The 27,710-nt window shown below is 34.6% G+C and overlaps 1 protein-coding gene across 4 annotated transcripts; it reads right to left on the minus strand.

Moving 5' to 3' along the window:
* Positions 1–686: 686 nt before the first annotated feature.
* On the minus strand, positions 687–27,357 carry LOC142341595 (uncharacterized). 4 transcript variants are annotated; one of them, XM_075392664.1, is made up of 8 exons: positions 26,666–27,355; positions 20,932–21,099; positions 16,700–16,776; positions 12,807–13,039; positions 10,403–10,691; positions 4,778–4,852; positions 2,562–2,594; positions 688–1,859 (listed from the first exon to the last, which is right to left on the minus strand). In XM_075392664.1, exons 1-8 carry the CDS (start codon positions 26,667–26,669, stop codon positions 789–791), a joined length of 1,950 nt encoding a protein of 649 aa, XP_075248779.1. In that variant the 5' UTR covers positions 26,670–27,355; the 3' UTR covers positions 688–788. The 4 variants fall into 4 exon arrangements, with proteins under 4 accessions (XP_075248781.1, XP_075248779.1, XP_075248780.1 ...); XM_075392666.1 differs by lacking the exon at positions 4,778–4,852 and having other exon boundaries at positions 687–1,859; positions 26,666–27,357; XM_075392665.1 differs by lacking the exon at positions 2,562–2,594 and having other exon boundaries at positions 26,666–27,354.
* Between the last annotated feature and the right edge of the window lie 353 nt (positions 27,358–27,710).

The raw sequence follows: 27,710 nt of genomic DNA on the forward strand, positions 1-27,710 counted from the left end.
GTGTACCCAAATATGCAAATTCGACCACTGTAGTGTCACATTTGTTTTTTTAACAAATTATGAGCGACGAAGCACATTACTCAATTGCGTAGTATTCTTTCAGCAGGATTCGACGGGCATGTCTGAGCTGTTCCAAAGGTTTGCGTTGAAATCTATGTCCTCTTAATATTTGCTCATTAATTTGAAACAGACAAAAGCACAGGTTAAGTGCTACTGGAGATTTTATTGAAATTGATCCCAAAATTGATTCCAATTTGTGCAGGCAATCACCTTAGAAATAAACACATCTGACTCAAATCTAAGTAATTGCTTCAAACGATAGCATTCATATTCTCATTCATATTGATCCGGCCCAGTGTAAAGGAGTTTGATGCGTCTTGCCGATGCAAGATTAAGTTAACATTTTTTGATAAATCCTTCTGTCGACACCTTTGCAGTTTTAAGCACGTACAATGACCCCACTAGTTCTTAAATGTGATACATTCTAAGAACTTGCCAAGAAGTAAAAGCTTATAATCATGGCGATTAAAATAAGTTTCTCCGAAATTAAAAAAAAACAGTGTTGCTTTAGGGTTGACAATAAAAGGCATTATTCAAAAAAGACGTGCGAGATATAATCATCCTATTTGAGCTCACAGCAATAAATCGAATTACATATTTTTCGTTTGATTGGATCGCGTGTAATTGGATTGTGCTATTGGATCGTGCCTAAGAAATTTTTCGTTTGAAGCAATTAGGCATCGAATGAAAATCATACCAAATTAGGAATTAGTGATGACATATTAACACTATTTGCAGTTCAAATTGTTCAAAGAACCATATCTATTAAGCGGCTTATTATTGATCCCGTGATAAGTATGATTTGCACCATTGTTGAAATTCGCACCATTCTTTCCTTGGAAATACCCCCCGTCTTTTCCATCAACAACTCGCTGGTTCTCGTTATTTTCGTTATAAGTATCCGACCTCGTTCGTGACTGCGACGAATGCTTGCGATTGTTTCTCGTGCTCGAATTGTGTCGGTTTTTACTCCCTTTGTTCTGCTGAACGGGTGTTTGACCTTTGACCTCATTGCCAAATTCACTTTCGTAATCGTATCCGCTCAATGAATTATTACTGTTATATCTTTTCATCCCCGAACTGTTCTGGTTTCCAAGTCGTGCATGAACACCATGTTTGGTTGAATGCTCGAAATCTTCACTTTGACCATTTTGTGGATTAAAATCTTTTTTGCTCACACTAACAGGACCTGAATTCAAAAGTTCTTCTTGATTTTGCGCACGTCGGCGGAAGTTACGGTTGAAATCACGGTTCCCATGTAACGGACCATTTGCGTATTTTGAGTTCAGAGCGGGGTTTGGAGTTTTGTTGGTCGGGGTAAACTCTCGACCGTAGAAGTTCTCAATCTTGTTTTCAAACGAGTTCAACATAGCGTTATTCGTAGAGGAGTTAAAAGGGCTTGGAGGGGATGTCTGCTCCGAGTTTGGTGATATGTGATTTAAGTTATCCATTGATTGGTGCCTGCTTACTGCTTGTGCATACGTGCGTCCCGAACCAGCGGGAAAATCTTTCTGGGTCACTTCCGATTGTTTACTTTGTGCATCTTGTCTTTGTTTATCTCTCATAGTTTCTTCGTAAAATTTTTCAGCCGCCTCTTTCGCTTCGGCTTCTCGTTTCGCGTTTTCTTGTTCGGCTGCAAGTTTTTCGGCGTTTTGGATATCATCGATTTGTCGGCGATTTGCCGAGTAGGCACTTCGGTTTTGCCCATTTCCTCGTCGGCTGCTGTTGTGCTTCCATCGTGCTTGTCCAACTAGTTGGTTGTGATTAGCAGGGTATTTCTGGAGTATATTTCGTATTTGCTAAAAAGTTATGAAAAGTTATTTTTTGAGAAAATTGAACTTTGTGCTATCTTTCAAACGAATTTAGCGCGACACAAAAAAAGTTAAGCTCAATTGAGTTATGTTGAAATAAGATATATCACAGGGTAAAGTATTGTTATATTAGTGTTTCCTTAATTACATAACTAACAGTCTTACGTAAATGATTATTCTAATCATTTGCTGCTATGTGTTCGGGAAGAACATCAAATAGTTCAAAACGCTTAATTGGCAATAGACCTGTTAGTTAATAAAAATTATCTATTGAAACGAAACCTTAATAACAGCACCTGACGAGATCATTCATGACTGAATGCAGGTATTATTTTGGCAGGACTAGGAAAACAGATGACTTAACACTACATTTTCGCCGTTCTCATTAATATTCTTGTTCGAGAGACGAGATAGTTTCTACCCTGTTTTATTGGCTCTCAAGAGCTCCATGAATAATAAAAGGTGGAATTTATGAAGCGTTTAAGGTACAAATTTGAAGTTGAAGCAGTTGCGACAATTATTAGCGTGCAAAGTGTTAGTGTGGTCACAAAACTACAAGCATTTTCAGGGGATGATTAGAACCTGACACAATTCGTTCATATTATATTGACAAACAGTACTCGTCATCTGACTCTAGTGCAACATGTTCTGTAAAGCTTTTTGTTCATCCCTAATGATGAATATACTCACCTTGAACAGATTGGAGACGCTCTTAGATGAAGTCTAAAATGCAATAGTTAAAGATAGAAGAGAATTATAGCGAATGGTCTGTTCAGTTCATCGTGAGCGGCCATCCCCAGGCATTTCAGAATTTTTATCGTGTAAGATCTTACAAATTTCTTACAAAATTGTCTTATAGGTTCTTATAAGATTATGCGTCGCCCGACTAAGACTTTGTAAGACAATTTATCAGGTCTTACACGATAAAAATTTTTATCAGGTCCGATAAAATCTTACAAGACAAAAATTCTGCCTAATAAGATCTTACACTATAAAAAATCTGCCTGACAAAAAAAAATTTATCGCGTAAGATCTTATAAGATCTTGTAAGATAAACATTCTAAAAGCTATGACTGATCTTGTTGATAAGATTTTTATCAGATCTTGTACGATAAAAGTTTTTTAAGTTCGACTTCATATTGAAGACCATTCAGGGTTGTTTTCAAACAGTAGCCAAAAAGCTACAGCATGCAACACTTAAGTGTCAGAGCAACAAATAGAAAAGTATCTTATATTGTCATTTGAGACTTATAAGATATGAAAAAAAAGGTTATTTGAGTGTCAGAGGTTTTCTCTGAAGCGGTGAATATCAAACTAGGCTGAAAAATTTTCGTCAAAGACCAAGACTATCCTGGACTACTAAGTTTAGCCATAGTACCTAGTTAAGCTTCACAATAAAACTGTCGCCAAAATGGAATCCATAAACTTTTTTCGTTTCATAATTGAATAGTTAATCGATTATTTTTTTTACTTTCACAGGAACTTGACTACGTTATACGTTTAAATTGGAATCATTAAAAAATGTCTCATAAGATCTTACACAATAAAACTTCAACCATGCGTGAACTTTTATCGTGTAAGATCTGATAACATACTTATCAGACTTATGAGATAACAATTCAGCAAAATTGAATTATTATCTTATAAGATCTGATAAGTATCTTATCAGCTCTTAAACGATTTAAGTTCGCGTACGGCAAAATTTTTATCGATTAAGACCAGATAAGATCTTACACGATAAAGTTTTTTGATCAGCATCTTATCAGATCTTACACGTTAAAAATTCCAGAATCACTGGGAATATAACAATAGCATGAACAGAATGGAGTGCGGGTGAGTTGGAGTGACATTTTCACCACAAGTCCTTTCCCTACCTGTTAAAAATTTGACATCCAAAACCCTCAACCGACAGATTAACAAAAGATGCTTGCAAATTTTCAGAAATGGATATCCGCTGAACAATCACTGCCATTGCTAAAGGAAAATATTTTTTGTTTCCTTTTTGAAAAAGAAATAATGGCCACGCGTGAAAAAAATAGTCAAACCTTCAAGTGAGTGTCAATCCCCAGGAAATACTAGTTCCCATATTACCCGAAAGATGACGGTAAAATGTGCAGGAAAGTTTAGCTAAATAATGCGGTGTGCAGGTAAACTGCAATTTGTGTAGGAGGACTGCATGATTTTTTCAGGTAATTTTACCTGCAATTGCAGGTTCGTTCAGGTACACTTATCTTATTTTTCAAGTAATTTGTTCTTTAAAATTTTAATTGGTTCTTTATTTCTCTATGCTATTGATAATTAGCAAAATTCATCGATCTATTAAAACTATCAAAATGAGCTGAGTTCCAAAACGCTTTGGTAACGTGCCAGGGTCATAAAAAGAATGTTCATAGGAACTAATTCTATCAAAAGTTGCCTTCTGATACTGAAGATCTGCAAACCCCAGTGAAGACTCAATCTGCATCTTTCAAGATTAACGTCGGGTCTCGGCTAGGGAACCGACATACGCTATGTTAAAAATGGATCAATTAGGCCCCTAAAAAATAATGTAAATTAAGTTTTCAATGCTTCAAGCTCCGACGCTCATTGCGGCCTTTAATATTTTAATTTTGTTTTCAGTTGTAATGACTGTTCGAATCAAATAAAAAAATATGTTGAAAAAGCGTCAACTTTAACTGATTATGATTATATTGCTAGTTGAAAAAAATGTGTACCCGTAAATAAGTAACACAAAACTACGGATTTCATTACTTTGCACTCAGTATTTGCAGCAGAAATGATTCTTTTTAAAATTAACTTTTTTGCATTCTCATTCAGAAACACAACAGTTGCAAACTTGATTTGAACCAAGATCTTTATGAATTCATGTAGCCGGGGGCAATATACAGTCATCAATTGTAACAAACCTCTTCCAGTACTTGGTCTCTGCATGCTTGCAAGTAGTCCACCTCAGCTACCAGTGACTCGTAATAAGAGGCCAACTGGAATATCAGAAAATTATCAATAACACAAAATCGAGAACAACAAGAGAGAGGGAAAGAGAGAGAGAGAGAGAGAGAGAGAGAGAGAGAGAGAGAGAGAGAGAGAGAGAGAGAGAGAGCTAATTTATCCCGGCCTATAAGTCAAATGTACAAAGAAGGATAATCAAAACACGACATAAATCACAATCAAACATCGAAAAATAAATGCATTTAATATATCCAACAATCAAATTAAAATTTATTCACGATTATTTTAGGCTAAGAAAGGACGCGCAACGAGGTCCTTAGACCTAATTTCCAGCGTGCCCTGTAATATAAACGTCGGAGTGGATAAACCTAAATATTTTTTTTCACTTTAATATTCTTGCCTTTTTGTAAATGATTTCTTTTTTAGAAACATTTTAACTGCTCGACCTCATTGCTCCACCAGGGCCCGGAGATAAGTACTTTAAATACATCGAATTGAAACATGCTAACAGCAGAGAGCAATGTTGCAAGTTAAAAATGTAAGTCGTGTTTTGTCAAATTGTCCTATGAAGGACAAAAAAGTGACAAAAAACTGTCTTTAGAAATTGAAAAAAGTGGTTATTGACAGCAGAAATCGATTCGCGGTGCCTTCTACGAAGGCACCGCACAAATTTTCGCGTATACTTTTCAATTATTTTCAAAGAAATACAAAGAATCGCAGGGATGTGACAAATTATCCAAATATCACATTTCGAACGGGATCAAAACTCCCTTGTATAAATGAATCCTTCAAGTTATGATAGATATCAGAGACTTGCTTAATGTTTGCATTTCCTACACAGTCAGGTATGAGAAATTGAATTTTCATGTATTAAACAATTTTGAAGCTCGGTGACAAATCGGGTTTCGCTTCGTTTTAGTTTTGCGTAATGGAACTTTCTGTAGCATAATATCAGCGCGTTCAGTTGAATGAGTGCAACTTTCGAATTGAAAAATAGTTAAAAAATAGTCCTCGGAATGCATGCAATTTAATGACTTCAAAATGATTTTTAGAAGTTCATAGATATGCAATTTCAACACAGTTATTATCTCATTAACCGTAAACAAGTCCTCACTATCATCATGACCTTTTCTGAAGTATATTACTTTATTTTCTTTTGCAATTTATAAATCGGAGAAAAAGATGAAAGGCTACGACACCCGTAAACAAGAACACCATACTGGATAATTGTGCATACCGCATTCCTATAGTATTTAATCACTTGGTAACGCGGAACAATGTTTCTTTATTGGAAAATTACACCGCATTGTCGTCCAAGACGTTCAGTAACGGAACATATATGAGCATGGTAGGACAGCTTTGAATCAATTTTCAATCCTAGATACTTACATTCAAGGTCAATATTTATAAGACTAGATGCAATATTAAACTTGACACTGTAAAAACTTGCTTTTGTACCTATTTGAAACGTTTTACTTCAATTCAGCTTAAGTTTTTTTGATTTTAACCATCTTGTCAAGGTCAGTTTGAGCATCTGGTCTGCAGCAGTCTAATCCCCATAAATTTGTATCCTCTGCAAACTGATACACACTAACATGATTACAGGCTTTAGGTAAATCATTGATACAAATGAGGGTCAACAAAGGTCCAAGAACGGAACCCTGCGGAACACCACCAGTGATACTTAACCAAGTGGATGATACTCCAGATTAGGTTACTCTTTGCTCTTTGTGATTTACCACATCGGTAGCTATGAAACCACTTCCAGCAATTATGACGTATACTGTACCGTTACAACTTGTTGAGCAAATTTTCATGATCTAGTCTTCCGAAAACCTTTTTCAGATCAAGAAGAAAAATAACTGTCTAAGATTTACTTGATCTTATCCTTTCTTTGAGTTCAGCTAGCGCAACAAAATTTGAATTTTTTAACGGAAACCAAACTGTTTAAAATGCAAAAGATTAAAACCTTGCAGATTTTTGTATACTCTCAAGAACATCGCGCGCTCATATGTTTTGCTCAAGACATTCAAAAGAGAAATTGGCCTATTATTATTCTCTTCTACACGTGATCTGTTTTTAAAAATGGAAACACTTTAGCTTTTTTGAGCTCAGAGGGGAAAGAATCTTCGTGAAAAGGTACATTTATCAATGATTTAAGGTATTTGGTAATCACTGATCCTGCTGTCGTAATCAATATATTATTTGTCTTCACCTGATGACAAATTATTAGGAAGAGAGTTAAAAATCTCAATCACTTCTGTTTCAAACACTGTGTTCATTTTATTGACATGTTTAAATCGCTGGAAAGTTCGATTGTCTCTTAAGGAATACTATGCTTAATGTTTTCTCCAAAGCTAACAGAAAACTCATTGAACCTCTCTGCTAGTTAAGCGGTTAACGAATTAGGCTTGGTGTCTGATATGCACGAAGTCAATTTAATAAAGCTATTATTCGGTCGGGTTTTTCCTTATTTTATTTAAAAGAGTAAACGTCCGTCTTGAGTCTCCAAAACAATTATCAAACATATTTCTATAGTAAATCCGCTTCGCTGATTTGACATTTTTCTCAAAACGAATCCGAATTTTTTTGAACCTATATAGCAAAAGTAAATTAGATGGGTCTCTTTTACATTTACAATCAGCCCGGTTGCGTTCAGAACGTAAATACTTCAGCGTATCGTCAAACCATTTAGGCGTCAGGTTCTTTTTTTGGATTGTTTTGTTTAAATAGATCATAGAGCTCGGTAACCGACAAGAAAACTTCACAGAAAGCAGTGAAGGATGAAAGACTACTGCTCGATAATTTGGAAAAAGCTTTCTCAAGTTCGTGACTCAAAACGAAAAAATAGTTTTCTACAATACTTGGATAACTTAGAAAAGATGTATCTTTTACTATTTTGCTTTCATCTTCCGTTCTTTTTATTGCTCACCTCTGCAAAACGGGATAATGCTCAGAGAAATCCTGATGATCTGAAATCTCACAGTCTGCAATTAAATTTTGATAGATGAAATGATTGATGTAAGTTGCTGAGCCATTTTTGACCCAGGTTGGTTCACTTAGTGTTATGCTGAAGCCATTTGAATGAGTCGAAGTTAGGTATGTTTGGGTTAATAGATTGGTCTTCAAGACATTTATATTAAAATCTCCGCAGCTCACGGTTGGAATTTTTTTGAGCTAATTTTTCCCATATTTTTGTCTAGGATTTCAGTGAATTCGATTTTGTTTGCCCTTGATTTATTGTATTTTATCATTAATCGGAATAAGTAGCCTTTTTATCTACGTTAACAAACAATGACTCTTCAATGTCGCAATCATGCGCTTTCTGGAAAAAACAATTAATTCTAATTTGAATCATGATGCCACCACCTTTTGAGTCACCAACTTTTGATAAAAAGGTTCTGATAACCAGTAACTAAAAATGATTTTGGATCGCCTTTTTCGGAAAGCCAGGTTTCTTTTAAAGTATGTCAGGAGGAGACTCAAAGTTATACGCAAGTGCTTCCAGGTCCTCAAGGTGTTTTTTCAATGAGCGAACATTCAGATTTAAAACCATAATTGAACTAAAAGATATTGAGGTTTTGTTTTTAGGTGTGGTCAATGGGCGAAGAGATGGGAAAATATTGCTGCCAGATGGCCAGAAACTTTTCATAAATTCCGAAGAGTCAATTTTCAGATTTTTGGCTGCGTCCAGTAAATCCAGCACTCTGTATATTTTTTTATTTTCCTTCCGCAGATAAAGAATTGTTCCCTCACGTGTCTATGGTGACCCCACGAGAAAATCTCCTTCATCATGGAAAGAAATTTGGCACGAGCAGGTAAAATTTCTTCAAAATTTTTATACGCTATTAGTGTTCGCTGATAACTTCTTCTTGTTTCTGAAAATATCAGTCTTCACGACTCTAAGGGCAAATCGAGCGATTATTGTACGCTCACCCACTTTGCCTCCTGGCAGTCTGTGGGCAGTCGAAATGTCCTTCTCCTCAATTGCCACTCCCAATGATGACGCGACTTCGATAACCCGCTTAATTGTAACGGTGTCGTTTTCAGGTATAATACCCCCTTGTCAATCTGTTCGACGTCTTCCTTCGAACCCAATATTCTTATATTTTCTTTTCTATTGTAATTTTCTATACTGTCATCTTGAGACATCGCTGCAGCATTGTAACGTTCCTCTTGGTAGTATAAGGCGCCCTCAACTTAACAAAGAATTTCGGTCTCATAGTTATTATTCTTATATTTTCTCTTCTATTGTAATTTTCTATAGTGTCATCTTGAGACATCGCTGCAGCATTTTAACGTTCCTCTTGGTAGTATAAGGCGCCCTCAACTTAACGAACAATTTTGGTCTCATATTCATTATTCTTATATTTTCTCTTCTATTGTAATTTTCTATACTGTCATCTTGAGACATCGCTGCAGCATTGTAACGTTCCTCTTGGTAGTATAAGGTGCCCTCAACTTAACGAACAATTTCGGTCTCATATTCATTATTCTTATATTTTCTCTTCTATTGTAATTTTCTATACTGTCATCTTGAGACATCGCTGCAGCATTGTAACGTTCCTCTTGGTGGTATAAGGCGCCCTCAACTTAACGAACAATTTCGGTCTCATATTCATTATTCTTATATTTTCTCTTCTATTGTAATTTTCTATACTGTCATCTTGAGACATCGCTGCAGCATTGTAACGTTCCTCTTGGTAGTATAAGGCGCCCTCAACTTAACAAACAATTTCGGTCTCATATTTATTATTCTTATATTTTCTCTTCTATTGTAATTTTCTATACTGTCATCTTGAGACATCGCTGCAGCATTGTAACGTTCCTCTTGGTAGTATAAGGCGCCCTCAACTTAACGAAGAATTTCGGTCTTCAGTTCTTCCTTGATATGCTTAATAATCTGTTTAACAGCGCTTGGAATAGCCGCCTGAATTTCTCTTTTTACTTGAGAGATTAATTCATTTCGCACTTGGTTGATACAGGTAGGAATGAGGATGTTGATCCAACTATTAATTATCTTGTCATTTTTCGAGAGGAAATTTTCTTCATCAAAACTTTCTGCTATTGGACTGGAGTCTGGTTTGGATCGCTTAGCGTCTTGCTTGATGGAAATGGGCGTTTGATTCAAAAACCTCAAGTTAGGCAATTCGCTGGCATTAGTATCATCTTCCATCTCTAAAACTATTTAAAAAGTTTATCACAACAATTAGGTTAAAGCTGATAGGACATCAAGCTGATAAATCTTTCGATCCTAAGCTACTAATGACACGGTAAGAGTGCCATGAACATTCTAAAAGATGGACAATTGAGCTTTATTTTGTTCTAGCGAGTAGAAAATGGCAACACATCATATATATCTAACGATAGTTATTTTTGACAAAGTCAATAAAGATGCACCTTAAGAATTTTCGAGCATGCAAAATAAAAACCATTGAGCCTAGGATTAACCTCATCTTGTAAGGATTATTTACTGCAAGATTTCATCAATGTTGTTCCAGCTCATCATTTAAATGTATTTTTTTAAAAGAAGAAAGCATCGGTACGTGAAATAAACGAACTTTTAACTGTCGATAACTTACATCTTTGTTTTTGCGATGTGCATCTACCAACTCTCTCAGGATTCTCCCCTTCTCCTCCTCTTGTCTCTGGAGGTCCTGGCTGGACTTGTTCAGTTCCAGACTGACATTCTGGAAGTCCTGCTGGGTATGTGTGAGAATGGAGTGAATTTCTTCCACAAGAAGGGTTTCTTTACTTTCTAGGGTTTCTGCTTGCTTTATACATTGTGAGGTTGTTTCTTTAAGTTGTTTGTTCTCTTGCTCGAGATTTTTCACTTTTGTCTGCAATTCTTCTATTATTCGGCCGTTTAACCTGAAAGAATATAATTGATCTGCTACTGGACATTATTTTACTAGCAAGTAGTAATTCAAGTTCAATTTGCTTCAAAACTGGAATTATCCGTCACTGTTATGTGACTGGCAATTTTAAAATTACACAAAAAGCAGCAACAAAGTTTCATCGCATTAATCAGCTATTGTATATAGTTTCCATAGTTTCATTGTATATAATTTTAATCAAAACTTTGTCACTGTTTTCCCCTAAAATAAGTTCATTCCTTAATCGAGACATCATATTGAAGAAATTTGCAGTAATTGGAAGAAAATTTATTGTTTTCCAATTTTTGGCTGAAGTGTTATCTTGAAAGATTAAGAGAAAAACGAAAAAAAGTTTGTACCAATTGCGCTGTTTTTCAGCTGGTTGATAATAAAAACTTAACTATTTTCTTTGTTGCCAATTTATTTTTTTAGTAGTTAGAATTATCTGCGCATCAAAAAGAACGTCACCAATTGATTTTGTCCTCATGGAGTTCGGTTTCGCTAAATTGCCAGGTTCATCCTTTGTAGCCTGAATTTCGAAAAAAAATCCAAATTTTGTGGAACTGAGTTACGTTCAAACAAATCAAGTAGCCAAATCCAGCAACTCAATTTCACGATTGGCTAGCCAAACTCAATACAAAAATTTGAAAATGTGTTACTAAATTCAACAATTTTGTGCGGAATCATGCTTTCAATTTCAGTTATTTGTATCCGGATTAAATTGTCCCTAATACTGGCTACTTAATTAGAGTTAGAATTTCGAGGAGTGTCTTTTCTCCATAAATTTTAAACTTAGTTTGGTAGACTGAAGTGATTCAGGCGTGCCTTTGCGGTGCGTTGAACATTTTCCACAAACCCTGCAAAATTTATGCTCATCTAGGAAGCTCGTTTAGCAGCTGTTAGATAGATTAAATGTTGAAGACATGTCAAATATCAGGTTGGGTAAAATGGCAATGGGTAAAATGGAATTCGGTAAATTGTCATTTAATAAATCGTTGCAGGACAATTTACCCAATGCCATTTTACTCAATGCTACTTTACTACAAAGCCTTTTGATTTCTTTGTTCAAACATTTGATACTCGGTTGTGATAGTTTCATATCAGGTCCAGCACTGCCTTTAATTATATAGCCGTTTTTAATCCCATGTTGGGTTGTGCTGGTTTCATTCTACGTTCCACGGGCCAATTATTTCTATAGTCATTTGTAATGCCAGGTATGCTTTTTATGGTTTCATAAAAATCCCAGGGGCCATTTAATTATATAGTCGGATAAATAGATGTTCTGGTAATTTTAGCAATAGGGTAAAATAAAATAGGCATTGGGTAAAACGGCATTGCATAAATTTGATGGGTAAACTGTCCTGGCATCAAAAATTTGACTGTCTAACACAGTCGATTTTGAATGGTTATCGTGGCAGATTATGCAAAATCTTGCAAGATTTCTGTCAGAATAATGCAAGATAAACGTTCTTTATGTCACAATCTTGCAAGATGACAATTTTTTTGCCTCATTCTTTAAAGATAACCGTTAATTCTGCCAAGATTCTTAAAAACTGACCGTTTTTCTGTCTGACAAGAAACAAGATATGAGTTGTTCTAAGCTAAATGTCCGTGGTAGCATGTTTTTCCCAAAATAACAAAAAATAGTCAAGTGCCGACTGAAAAAGCGAAAGTTCGAAGATTTAGCAACAATTTTACTTGGATCACTGGTTTTAAATCAAGAGCTGCTTTTAGCAGAAGGTAATGAACATTTAAGGTTTAACTTTTTAGGTGGTGATAAAAATTTATTTCAATTTTATTTCACCAAAAAAGTTCAAAATGGTCTACTGAAAGTTGACCTACTGAGTTTCAATAAATTCGATCAAAATATAATGTTAAAGAAAAATAGTAAAACCTGCCAATTAAATTGCAGCTCGACCGGAACGAACTCTGATGCCTTCGCAAGAATCTTGCAATATAACCATTATTCTGTCAGACCGTGCAATATAACCATTTTTCTGCCAGATCTTGCAAGATAATCATTTTTCTGCCAGAATCTTGTAAGATAACCAACCACTCTCGCTTGGGGCACAGAAATACTTAATTTAATCTTCATCAAAAAATGTCTTACTTTGTAACAACATCGGCGTCTCCATAGTTGACTGGATCACTTTTAACATACTCTTTTTCGAATAGAATTCCGATCAACTCGTTTTTCTTCTCAACTTCCTGTTTTAAGTGAACAACTTCTTTATTCAGCCGCTCTCTATCTTGCGTCAGTTCACAGTTCTCATCGCATACTTTGCATTTCTCGTCCACCAACTTCAGACCCATTTGAGACACGATCTCCAGGTCTCGCTTCTTCTGAAAAGCGGAACAGATCAGTTTTGCATAATACTAAAATCCAACGATTCTGAAAATATCAACTTAATACAAGTCCTTCTTTAATACAAAAATCCTGTTTTCATGCAAAACTACAAAAATCCTGCTTTAATGCAAAACTCTTATCTGCTCTAAAAATCCCCGGTTGCGTTAAAAACATCTCTTATTTACGATCAGACAAAAAACTTATCATTCTTTTGAAACTTAAATTACATTCCCATCATTCAATTGATGAACTAACATATCCCATAAAGATCAACGCAAAATTTTTTTGTTACAGATCAATATTGGTTTAAATAGTTTCAAATTGAGTTTTCACATAAAAACTCCTGTGATAACAAGTTACAACTCAATTTAAAAAGAAATCAAAATTATGAGAACTATTTTTGTGATGCTAGAATTCTGAACGCTCAAGACAGGAATAGAAATCTTAATACCAGATACCAGATTAACATCAAGATCGTATAAAACAATCTTATCAATCTTATTCGATTTTGAAAAGGTTTTTCTCATTAAATTGCCAAAATGGACACGAAAAAAACACAAATCACAAGGGTCCTCACAAGGCAAAGTTGTGATTCAGTCAATATTACACTTTTAAGTGAAATGAACAATTTGTTACAGTTTCCATTCTTGAAATTCGCTTGAATACAAAAAATAGATCAAATGAATTGAAAAATAACTGACTCATATTTTGCGGATCTGCGTTTGAACAAATTGAAGGTTAGATTATATTTTGTTAGTCACGAAACGAGTTGTGTATTGTAACCCAGGCCGAGGTGCCAGACCGAAACCAGATATGTCCAGACCGAAATGAACGCACGAAGGGGGTGTCGTGCGTTCAAAATTACACGGTCTGGAAACACGGATGAACGCACGATGGTCTGGGCATGAACGCACGATGGTCTGGACAAGAACGCAAGAAAGTCTGGACATATACTGTTTCGGTCTGGGATGGTCTGGGCATATATGTCTTCGAACGCACGAAGAACGCACGAAAAATTTTGAACGCACGATAGTCTGGACATATCCGCTTTCCGTCTGGGACGGTCTGGACATAGGCACTTTGAGTCTGGGACGGTCTGGACATAGGCACTTTCCGTCTGGACCTGTCTGGACATATCCACTTTGGGTCTGGGACCTCAGCCTGGGAACGTAACTGCAAAACAGTTTTTAGTTTCATTGTGTAAATACTAATCTGGCCCAACAAGTTTGCACCACGAATCCCATCACACATGTTAAATTGTATCAATTTTTTTTATGTTTTGCTGCAACTCCGTAATCAGAATGGGCTGTTAGCAAACGTTGAAGCACCTATGGGTTCTAACGCATTACATTCCATTGCTATGTATATTTTGACATATTTACTAAAATGGCTCTGAAATATTTCTTTTTTCAATCCCCATATCGCTCGGATTTTCCTTTCATATCACATGCAAGTAACGTTCTCGTTGCCTTTATATAGTAGTAAATGCCCAAAGTCAGTGCAGATAAAATTATAAGTAAAACTCGTTTTGAAACGCACTTGCCCATGTGTTAAGGTTATAAAACGAAAGTGATGAAACAAAATAGAGTATATTTACCCGACTCAGCATTTTGCAGATATTTAAATAGCAACTGACAGTAATGGTTTACTGTGATCCAAGAGTTTGACGTTTTTTGTTCCATATTACAAAAATTAATCAAAACTCTTTTTTTACTCCGCAATGGCGAAAGAAAGCGCCTGAAAAAGTTATTTTCTTAAGAAGGTGGTTCAATAGTTTATATTTCAGTGCACAATTTTGCTTTTTATTGGCAAGATACTGGAATTCGATAGTTTCATGTCGTTCAAGTCCTGACAGACAAAAACCGCTATGCTGCTAGGTCTATTCATTATGCGGCCATTGTCCGAAAAATTGAGCATACACAGTCCATTTTTTATCATTAGAGTTGTAAGCGTGTTCGCAAACGAGTGACACTAGGCTGATCTAGTTCAAATTTGTTTAAAATTACCCAATTGCCACGAATATAGTATCAATTACCGATTTGAAAGAAAACTTAGTGGTAATTAATTTCAGAAACTTCCTTCTCCATAATAATTGTGGTTTATTAAAAAAAACATTTAATAGTTTGAAATTACCTATAGAACTGTTCAGAGGAACAATTATTTGAAATTGTTATCAAGTGATTTCTAATGAAATTCAGGAACGTTTTAGGCTAATTACATGCTAAAGTGTTTCACAAAATGCTAATTTTTTTGAATTTTGTTTATGGGAGTCAGAGCCCAAAAATCTGAAAAATAATAGGGAAAAAGGCGATCTTCCAAAGACAAAAATATAAAATGCATGTTTTCACATCTAATTGAAAAAATGTTTTCATAACTAATTGAAAAAAAAGAACAATGAGTTCAATCCATTATTGCTGTGCAAAAACAAATGAGTAGATTGCGCTAATCAAAACGGCACAGCAAAGTATCAATAATAATAGCAATGTCATTACTGAAAAAAAATTATTTATTCAATTGGAACCCAAGAAACGTCAGATTTTAAACCTTACATGTTTCCAAGATAAACAATCCGACAACTGCTTGCAAAGGTTTCTTCTCTTTTAAATTCTTCAAAAACATGATTGAAGATTTAATTTTTGTTTTTTTTTTTCGTTTATTTTTAAGAGACAAAGTAAAGAAATTCAGTCCTGTAACGCTTTTCTGTTGATTGAATTTTCTAGTTTAGAGCTTTTGAATTTATAGCCTCAGAACTCGAGTCCTGTTCTTTCATTTTTGTTGATTTTCCAGGTTTTAAGTTCACGGCCCCTGCTTTCATCGAATGCTGGCAGTTGGTTGGTTCAAATCTTCCAGAATTATATTATTCGCTTTGACTTCAAAAAATAATTCATAGGGAGAATTTTATGTTTTAGTTTCAGATCTCTAGATGAACCAAACTTTTTTCTAAAGAAGCTAGCTTTAACTGTCCAATTAATTTCTAAACTGCTCAATTAAGTTGTAACTGCCCATTAAAGTTGTGATTGAGAACTTTTTCGAAGAGAATACTTTCTCGAGCTCTATCTGAAGCATCATGCTGTTATATCACTAAAAACAAGAACAATTATACAAAAATTTTTCGATATTTTTCGAACTTTTTCGAAGAGAAATTGTGATTGAGATGAAATACTCAATCACTTTTTCGAACTTTTTCGAACTTTTTCGAAGAGATGAAACTGAGATGAAATACTCTCAGCATGTGTGGACAGGAATTCATATTCAAAAAGCAGCGTGAGCTTTTTCAGAACAAATGTAATAATTTGGGGCTTAATGTTCCCGGTTATTCCCGTATTGACTCTGGATTTTTAAAACGATTAAAAGAAACCAACGTGATGACACTTTCGGAGTTTACCGGGAATCGGTGCACTGTGCATTGCTACATGCAAAGCCATCTTCATTTTGTTTGAGCAATTACTGCCGATTCTAACAGAAAGAACACATATTACCTTTTTATTTTAAAATTGCGTTTTTAACAGCTATTTCATTTTCAGCAAAATGAATAAAAAGTTTCTTTGTAAAAACCTGTGTGATTAAATTAATGCAGATTTAGTTGAAATCAGAATTGTGATATCAAGCTGCTGCAATAACACGGCAAATATTTGAAACATGATTTGGAATCTGACCTCTTCTAAGAGCATGGTGATGGAGTCAACGTCTCCAATGGACTTGACCTGCTGTGTCATCCTCTCATTGCCCAGCACTGCAAACAACATAACTAAATTCTGTTTAAACTTAGAACATCAAAGAATGTCGGGTACTGGTATCAAGAGCTCTTGAGGTCAAACTGCGCTAGAGAGAAACGAGCCATGATACTGAACTTTATCCGTACTGGATCTACTAGAACCCAGACATTCGAAAACCGTTATGGTCGTATTTTCTTGAATTTGGACAGAAGGGTGCAAGCCCATGTAAGTTATCTCATAATAAATCTCGTTCGAGTTCAAACATCTCTTTGCAAAATTCTGATGAATTTATGCTGCAAAGTATTACCTGAAAAACGTAAAAAGTAGCAAAATAACTGCATTTGGCGGAAATTACCTGTTTCTAATGTCAATTATGTTGCATCACCATAATCAATGACTACGCAAAACATTTTTTACGCCGAGAAGCAGCCAATTACAAGAAAAGAAGTCCTAAAAAATAAGCAACGCCAGAAGTCCTAAAGCTATACCTTCATTCAGCATTGAGTAGAATATGTGGACCAGGAGATTCAAACATTGGTTAATAACTCAGTGATAATAGTTCCCGTTCCACTCGAGCAAAATTTCAAGATAGCTCTTCTAGTATGATTTGATTGAGTCTGAAGACATTTGTAATTATCTAGGACTAAACATCCCGGGCTAGGGGATAACAATGTCAAAGAATGATAACTTTTTCAGGTGAATAGTTGAATAAATAAATTCAGAGTGAAACCCCGATTGTTTTTTTCGCCAAGATTTTTTCGCTTCGGCACCGATTAAAATCAATTTCCGAAGTAGAATTGAACTGTTTTTATATATTGTCTCTGAAAAATCTCTGAGTCTTGTGTGGTTTCCGATTTTACTGTTATAGCGTTGACATAATGACATTCGGGATTTTTAAAGTCTTACAGTTTTTTGTAAAGACCTGAAATTTTTCCTACAGTGCGCATTTTACAGAAATCAACGTGGAAAATATCATTGCCCTGATAATTCTCATCCTGAATTCTTCATTTGAGAAAATTTCCAAAAATTCTTCAATAAAATGAAAGATAAAATTCAATTGTCTGCCAAAAATTTTTTTTGAAATGAATTTGAAGGTTGAAACATTTTTGGGAAATGCTTGGCTAATTTCATATTGCAATAGGTTTTGTATAAATTTCTTGTTTTTAGTGATATAACAGCATGATACTTTAGATGGAGCTCAAAAAAGTATTTTTTAATTCAATTTACTGCTACTCTTTTATTAATAAGACTTCTCATTTTTTGCAATCTGTTTCTAAATGCAACAAAAAACCTCCTCACTCACGACTTTGCAATGATATTAATAACCAAATTTGCTGAACCAAATTTTTTACCTGCTGATAAAAATGTTCAACAGACGTTTAATGAAATGTGCGCGTACTTTTATTTAGACTTTATTTGTTCTTAATTGTTCCGACCCCACTTGTGGGGGGAGGAACTATATACTCAAATGGGTTTTTTTTGTTCAGTCAATTTTTGCCGGTCGATATATTCATCGTAGAGAAACGTGAAGTAGAGAAACGGTATCATTAAAAAGCTCGTCCAGCCTAGAATTTGAAATTAAAAAGATATTTTTGAATTTCGTATTTTTTGAGGAGCTATCGAGGATCGAAGTTTTGTGTGAACACGCGATTTTTACTTGATTTTGTTCGCTTTTAGCGAATTTTTGTTCAAATTAAGGCCTTTCTACAAAAATATTATTTCACATTACATTTCACGATTTACATGGAAGTAATTTTGTGTTATTAAAAGACCGACAAAAAGGCCAGTTCTGGTCTCCTGAGGAAGTTTACTATAAAAAAAAATGTCGAATTCAGTTTGAGAGCTCTTTTTTCAGAAAAATTTCCTATTTGTTATTGTTTTTTAATCACTTAGAGACCAGTCATTTTTCATATCGAGATTCTGTAAAAGTCAAAGCTAATTTGTAGTCAATTGATGACCAATGAATAACATATTCGTTTTCAAGGAATCACTCATGTTTTTTTTGTCTTCGAATCTGTTTTCGAAATTTTTGAATGAAATTTTGACTTTCTTTGAAGATTTCACAAAAATTTGGTTGTCATATGGCTTAGGTTCGCAAACTAAAAATGCAATCGACTTCCTACTGTGCATTCCGTAAACCTATATAGTGCTTTGTGGACAGCTAATGGCTGCTAAGACTTTAAAAATCAATTTTTCAATTTTTTTTTGAACTTTTAGTCGATATTAAACTTTTTGTTTCATGAACTGCAAGTCAGTTTCAGCAATGACCGAACCATCTTCCTTTTTAATTCAACCCAAATTAATTCCGTAGGTGGTTTTATCTGATAACTATAAGTTTTAGGACTTCGATAACATGAGTTTTCATAATATCAAAAAAAATGCGGATTTTGAATATATTTTGAAATATTTTTCCAGTATCCTAAAATTTATAGTTCCCATTGGCTTAGGAAAGACGGCCAATGGATCAGAGATAAAGTTTTCAGAACAATGATTATGGTTTAATTGGCTTCGACACTTTCGTCTGGAAAATTTGGCTGAATTTTTGTTAGTTTTTGCCTGTATTTGTCGTTGTCTTCATATCTCATAGGACTTATTGTGATGCCTTAATAATAATATATTGATGACAAACATCCCTCGCTCTACCCATTGAGTCATAGGGTAGCATTTTGTAATGAATTTCTGGTTTTTGCATGTATTTGTTGTTGTTTTCATAATCATAAGAATTATTTTGATGTCCCGTTGATTACTTTTGATTGACAAACATCATTTCTTTCTCATTGAGGTATAACTTTGCGTACTTTTTAACTTCTGTTGAAAGCCATTGATTTTAATGGCGTTGAAATAACTGATTTATTCAAAAATTTCGTGGTTTTTTTATTCATACTCTTGAAGTCATGTTGTTAAGGAAAAAACAACGCTATTGCTGTTAAAAAGTATATGAAAAAAGAAATTCTTTTAGAAAAAACTTCACTTTTATTGGGTTTGACACTTCTAAGTAAGGAATAAATGAAAAATGTTACTCAATGCACTCAGTTGATAGCGAATAGTATTAAAGTTCATGATATTGTTGGTTTTCAAAGACTTTTTATACTTTTCAGTTTTTAATCATTTCTTCGACTTGTAATTTATTCTGATCATTGAGAGGTTCCATCCAATTCATTGTAATTCAAAAACCACTTTTCCATTAATGTCATGTCGTAACTGATTTTTTGTTTGTTGGACAATATGCTTTTGGATATAAGTTTTGTGAGTGGTCAATATTTGTTGCTTTTTCTCTTCCTTTAGCATATTCGCTAAAAAGTTTATGTTTCTGCCTATTTTGTCGTTCAATCCTTCAATGCAATTAACTTCGAAATTAGTTGATTAAAAATAATTTTCCCTGATGTTCATTTCAATGTTATTTTCGGTTATTTTCATTGACATCAAAAGGCTTAAAAATTGTTAAAAATTGAAAAAATTGAGGATAAAATTAATTTTCAAGCTGAAGACTTGAAATGTGGAAACTTAATCGTTAATTAAAGAACATTTCTGTGGTAGAAATTGTACCTCCGCCGAAAGTTAACTTGGACCAACAAACCCAGACTGAACATCAAGTCCTAAACGGTACTCTAGCTAAAATGCAAGATTTGGATCAGTACTGTATCAGAGCTCTCATCATGTCATTTTATAGGCTTGGCAGGTCCTGAATAAAGTCAAGGTTCAACTAAATACAAGTGTTGGCCAAGAATGGCCCAGGATTTGTCAAGTTTTGGCCAAGACTTGTTTTAGTCTTGACAAATTTTGAGCAAATCATGAAAAGTCTTCAAAAGTCTCCTAGACTTTAAATAAAAATTGATCAGTACATAATTGTCAATTCAAGGTGTGTATTTTACAAGAGAAGTACTGATTATGTCTTGAAACACGTTCCGGAAAAACAACGTGTTATAAGTAAAATAATAGACCGCACCTGTGTAGCCGATAAGAGTTTTGATTCAGCTGGTGCTCCTCAAACAATCACCCAAGCCAAAATCTTCATATTTATGCCTTTTCATTTTTCATTGACATCAGTACAAACCTAAAAGCGGTCAACAGCTATTCAACATCTAATTTAAAGTCATTTTCCAATTCCAAACTACAACAACTTGGACAGTTAGCTATATGATTAATTAGTGAAACGTTAAGTTACAACTTACAGAAGAAGGAAAAGAACTGATGCAAAAATGTCGTGGAGAACTCAGCAATGTTAATATTGTCAGTTCTGTTGTTTCTCAGATTCTGCAGCCCAAAAACTAAATCTCCCACCTCCATCGTATCAACATCATTTGGTCCATCTGGTTCTAAGTTCTGCTCTGATTCTATATCTATAAATAGATTATGAAAAAAATAATTGTGAATTCTGCAGGAACTTATAACCCAGGTTGAGGTCCAGACCCAAATTTGCTTCTGATCAGACTTTCCAGACCGAAATTATCTCTGATCAGAATTTCCAGACGGAAATTCACCCTGATCAGACTTTCCAGACCCAAGTGACCTCTGATCAGACTTTCCAGACACAGAAGGTCTCTGACCAGACTTTTCAGACCGAAGGTGTTCTGATCAGACCATCTTCAGACCATGGTCCAGACTCAAATTAAGACCATTGCCCAGACCTTAATCAGACTATGATCAGACTCAAATGCGCTCGAAGAGGTTATGATCAGACCCAGTTGCGCTCGAAGCAGTTATGATCAGACCCAGTTGCGCTTGCAGCTATTTATGATCAGACTGAAGTGTGCTCGAAATAGTCTGATCAGAGACAGATTTTACTTATGAAAAAATCTCCTAATTTTGCTATAATAAATTCATTTCATAAAAACTGATGTTTGCAGTATTTAATTCATCTAAGGAAAAATCAATTTTAAAGGTATTGCTAAAGAAAACAAAACCCAACTGTTGAGAACAAATTTTATTTAGTGTACCGATTAGTTTATAATTCTGACTCAAGGGATGAGTTAAGACAGCTTTCCGTAAGAAACGTCCTGGTCTCCAGTTGATCGAAATTTCTTCTAAAGGGGACCGGCCTCAGCTATCTGCTGGACTCTTTTTTCTGATCAGAGGTATCGGACTTTAGATGTGCCTCTGATCAGAAAGCTGCTTTTTGGCTGCCTCTTGGCAGAGCCAACATCTTTCAGTAAAAAAAAAACAAAAAAATGAAAAATATAATGCGCTCGAAATGGTCCGACCTGATCAGACCCAATTGCGTTCGAAGACATTTATGATCAGATCCAATTGCGCTCGAAGTCGCCTCTGATCAGACAAAAGTGCGCTCGAATCCGCCTATGATCAGACCCAATTGCGTTCGAAATTGCCTCTGATCAGACCCAAGTGCGCTCGAATCCGCCTATGATCAGACTTTTCAGACCAAAATGACCTCTGATCAGACCATCTCCAGACCATGATCAGACCGTAGTGCGCTCGAACTTCCGGAAAGACCCTGTAATTTCGGTCTGGGAACACATGGGTGTGCGCTTGACTGGGTCTGATCAGAAGTCAATTTGGGTCTGGACCTCAACCTGGGAAGCTACTTATAAGATTATGCGTCGCCTGACTAAGACTTTGTAAGACAATTTATGAGGTCTTACACGATAAAAATTTACTTTTGTCAGATGTTACAAGATAAAAATTCTGCATTTTAAGATCTTACACGATAAAAATTCCGCCACGACAAAAATAAAAATGTTTATAGTGTAAAATCTTATAAGAATCTACTAAGATCTTGCAATGTAAACATTCGGAAAAGCACGATATTTTTGATAAGATTTTCACCAAATCATATACGATAAAAATTGTTTAGGTATGTTTTTTAATTTGAAGACAATTCAGAGTTGTTTTCAAGCAGTAGCCAAATATCTATAGCTTGCAGCACTTAAGCATCAGAGCAACACAGAAAAAAATTCTCATATATTGTCCATTGAGGTCTAAAAGGTAAAAAGATATTGTGAAAAAGGTTATTCGAGTATCAGGGGCTCTTTCTGGAGCGCTTATTATCAAACTTGGCTGGAAATTTTTTTTTTCAAGGCCAAAACTATCTTGGACTGCTAATTGAGACACAGACTAAAACTTCCGCCAGAATAGACTCAACAATCATTTTTTGTTTCATAAGTGGTTGGTTGATCGTTTTTTTTACTTTCACAAGAACTTCACTAGGTTATACGGCAATAGTGAACTAATTAGAGCATGTCTTATTAGATCTGACGCGGAAAAATTTCTCCCCCACGTAAATTTTCAGGATACTTATCAGATCTTATAGGACAACAATTCGGCAAAATTGATTTATTATCTTATAAGATCTGATAAAAACCTTATCAGATCTCGCACGATTAAAGTTGACATAGGGCAGAATATTTATCATATAAGACCCAACAAGATCTTAAACGATAACGTTTTTTGATCAGCATCTTATCGGCTCCTACACGAGAAAAATTCCAAATCACTGGGGTTCATCAAATCAATTTTTGATTTCACAACTGGTCCGTCCAAATATTGATTCACAGTTGGTTAATATCAAATGGCTTTTTAATTTTATAATTGAATATTTTTCAAAATGGCAAGTTTCTCGTGTTTCATTTTTTTTCATTTTTTTTCAGGTTCATTGCGTTTACAATATCTTCAAATTGTCTTGTTATTTATTCATTACCAAAAGTTTGCTAATATTTTTCTTAATGTTTTTTGTTCTCCGGTTTCTAAACACAAATATATTTAACAATTAAATTTGATCCGTCTTTATACTAAGATCAAATCTGAGGTTAAAAATGATAATTTATTCACCTATCAAGTAAAAACAGAAACCCATTGTTTTTGCGTCTATAAGATTATCAGTGGTACGTTTCCTACTGATGATTAGAATTATAAACTTTATACCAAAAAACGCAATCATGGATCAGCTCAAAAACATTTTCAGACTATCGAGATGATCAGTAATTTATTGCAACGATCAAGAGGCTGAAGCGTGTTTTTAACTCAAAATCTCTAAGCACTAAACTCAAAAAAGTCAGTAGCAGTCTGTAATATCAAAAACTTCTGTGGCAATCTCTAAAAACAACTGGAAATCAAAGTAGCAAATTTCCGGAAAGACCACGACAAATGCATAATTCAATTGCATAATAAATTTTTCGCTTAACTTTTATTCGAATGCCATTCAGAGTCGCTTTTGGCCAGGTCTTGGATATATCATTGATATTATGTCCAACTCTAGATTATGTTCAACTCGCGAATCTCCCTGAGTTATTCTTTTTTTATGTCACTGAGCAATTATTATGAAAATTATAGAAATCGTTTTGGCCATTATTGTTTTTTAAAAAAGTTTTTGTTTTAATCTTATTTCAAACGATCGATTACAAACAATGCAATTGGAAGCTTAACTCCAAGATTATGTTTTTTAGTTGTTTGTAGAATATATTTAAAATTGTATTTTTTCGGGACTATTTTGTCTGGGACTTTTTTGTGTACTTTCACAAGCCTATTTTGTCTGGTAAAATTTTGTCGGGTTATTTAGATACTGATTACGCATCCAAAGTTTTTACAAGATCTGTTCTTCATTTTACATTGTAATAAAAAAGTTAAAACGAATAAGCGGAAAAATAGTCAAAGAAATTTGTTTGTTATGTATAATTGGCTTCTAAAAAGTGGATGACAAATGGCGAAAAATCCAATAGGCGAAAGATTTTTATATCCATGCCTTCAAAATTCCCAGCCAAACTTTTGGATTGTGGGCGTAGAGCAGTTACAAGATTTAGCTTGCAATAGCGCGAACTACAACAAAAATACAAAAATTCGACAAAATTTATTTATGTTTCAACCCTGTGGGACTATGCGATGTTTTGTGATTATGAATCCAAAGATCAACTATTGAAAACGGATCAGCTATGATCAGAGTTGCGCGCGTACGTCCGCAGAAGTTTTCGAAATTGTTTAATTTAAGACAACCGTGATACGCCGGAAAGGATAGTGGAAGAGTGCGCGGCTATAATTCGACAATGCTATATTTCGATTTAAACTCCCTATGATAGCAGATGAAACGTCAAAAAAAAAAACAGTTTTAATTCTGTTTAAGTTATCAAAGGTTTAACAACAAGCACATTATTTCAAAATCTAAAGACGAAGTTTTATTATTTTTGTGGGACTATGAAGCAGATTTATCCATATTAAGAATCAAATTATTGCGTTTTTGTGAATATATGATTTGACATAACGCGCCTATGACTCGGATTTGCGGGCTCATGATTCGAATTTGAGCGATTTATCAGACGTTTCGGTTCTATGATTTGATTATGTGGTGCTATGATACGACATAGTATTCGAAATAGCGCGACATAAGTTGGATCCAGACTGTGTAATTAACATCTGGGAGGGTATATACCACCAAACAATAGTTGTCGAATCAAATTCCGAACAGCTCACCACTGGAGATTTAGCAGATATCATCGCCTGAAATCCAGGATCACTATACAGCGCCACTGCAGTGGCGGTATGTTTCGGTATGTTTGATTGGCAAACAAAAACCATAGCTAGAAACGTCGGTTTTGGATAGTTGGTGACTGATTTTGCTTGTTTTGTCCATCAACAGGGAAAAGGGTTAAATAAAGGTCTTGCAGTCACTAAATTTGCTCTCGGTTATAGTTAGGAATTGGTTTTTATGAAGGTCCAGACTATTCTTAGTGGTTATATTAAAAGTATCAGAGATACGCGGAGAGCATATAATTTCTTCTCCATGAAGTCAACTCAATATTTGAGATACTAGAAAATAATTCTAGGATCTCACGTTTCTCTGATACTTTTTATTATACCCACTCTACGAATAGTTTGGACGGAAAAAACCAATTCGGAACTATAACCGAGAGTAATTTCAGTGACTGCACGACATATATAGCGTGTCCCATAAAGTTGAAATAAGCGAACGTTTCAAAAGCCACAGATTAGAGTTCAAAGGTCAAAGTTGAAATTAAAAACATGTGGGAAAAATTGATGGATGAAAACTTAATGGAGAAAACATTGACATTCAAATGAGCACATTGATGCTCAATTGCACGTTTTTGGCGTTTTTCGAACGTTCGCTTATTTGAACTTTGTGGGACAGATTATATAAGGTAATTTTTTAAAACAAAGTGTACCGGCTTAATCTTAGATTTTCTTTAAATTTAAATTATTAAACTTAAATCGATATACTTAAATCGATATACTTAAATCGATATACTTAAATCGATATACTTAAATCGATATACTTTAATCCTTAAGCAGTTCATGACTCTTATTAGTTTTCTAACGATAGAATATACTTTGAGTGAGGCAATCGAGCCAGAGAAATGAGTTAATTTTCCCCGCTTGTCAGCTCCTAAAAAATGTCCTTAGAGCGTACATGCAAATTGTTGCTTCAAAATCGTCATAATTGTTTAAATGAGGTTTTACAGGGCATTATTTATCCGTGAAAATCTGATGGAAACATCTTCAAGTGCCAACAAACCCACCAATAAAATGGATCGTTTGGTCCATGTCACTACCTCTTTAATTCCATAAGACGTACCTTAATACATATTAAAAAAGGTCTTAAATGGGAAATGACAACAAGGGAAAGATTACACAAATTGGTGTATATTATACAATACATAATAGTAAATTATACTATAACAAAACATTGCAATTGGTAGAACTTTGTATTGAAAAAGTTTGTCTTCTGGGTTTTAATATTAGAAGCTGAGAGTTTTCAAGTGAGCATTTACATAAGATATCCTTCATGATATAATCAAAACTTTTCTTTCAAAGACGTGGCTGGCAAACATTTCTTACAATTTCGAACAGTTCAGTTCTTACAATTTCAAACATTTCTTACAATTTCAAACAGTTCTTACAATTTCGAACATCCAAACTAAATATCAATAAAAAATTGCTCACCCATATTTGATACAGCTAAGTTTTGCCCAGAAATCAAAATAACGAATTCTGATAAGACGCCATATTCGTAACACACGTCAGTTTATGCCGCCAATAAAACGCGTTGACTCAAAGGCCAATGCTAATCAGCTTTATTGTCAAACGACCAGAAACTCAATCGCCGAATGATTCAAAGTGCTCAGTTATATCGTAAGTTTGCACGCTCACTCGTAAAAAAGTGACTGTAAGCGGTTGTAATGCGATGCAAGGAATTAAAACTGAACGTCAGAACTCAAAAGCGTCAAAGAAGTTTAAACTCAGTGATATTTACTTCGCTGGCTGCGCATTCAATTACACAACAAAAAACGATAGTTGAGAATGAAAAAAAAAGAACCAAAAGCGTATGTGCGTTTTTCACATGAAGTGTGTACAGTTTTGCATTTTTAGATACATCATCGATGTACGCGTTATTTGCAGTGGTAAATGTACGATATATATTGAATATGGTAATATTGGAATGGTATATATAGCGTTTGAGCAAACTTAGTAGAAAGTGAACGCTGTTTCTTATTGTCTTGTGATATATGTTTAATATTGTTCAGATATGTATGTATCGTATATTTTATCTCAATTAAACCATATGTGCTGGCTGGCATTATTGCACCATACCAGTTGCAAACAATCTATAATGCAAAGACTTGCTATACTGAAAGAGATGATATACATTTATGAGTCGCATTTCCGTAAGATGGTAAATTTCAGACAAATTGACAATTATTTAATTGTTATGCCATTCAAATAACATGTTTGCAAACATACGGATTCTGAAGTCACTGTTTCAACATGTGACACGTTTACCGAGAAATAGCAAAGCAGCACAAGCGAAATTGCAAAGAAATAATGCATGACTTAAAAAACAATTTGCGTGCATGCTGTAATTTCGCTTATAGCTTACGCATTGATTGTATGATTCATTTTTTAAGCAGCTGAGTTTTGCATTGCCATAATATCTATTTTATGTTCACTTGACATAAAAAAATTGAATGCATAAAATGACCCTATTATG

Source organism: Convolutriloba macropyga, chromosome 6, assembly GCF_964194025.1.
Source record: "Convolutriloba macropyga chromosome 6, txConMacr16.3, whole genome shotgun sequence".
Classification (NCBI taxonomy): domain Eukaryota; kingdom Metazoa; phylum Xenacoelomorpha; order Acoela; family Convolutidae; genus Convolutriloba; species Convolutriloba macropyga.

Bases quoted from the DNA above. Each gene is read 5' to 3' on its own strand.
- LOC142341595 (XM_075392664.1), bottom strand. The intron at 16,777-20,931 runs GTAAGTTGTAAC...TGTTGTTTGCAG, and splicing joins TCAGTTCTTTTCCTTCTTCT to TGCTGGGCAATGAGAGGATG. The intron at 10,692-12,806 runs GTAAGACATTTT...ATATTCTTTCAG, and splicing joins GACGCCGATGTTGTTACAAA to GTTAAACGGCCGAATAATAG.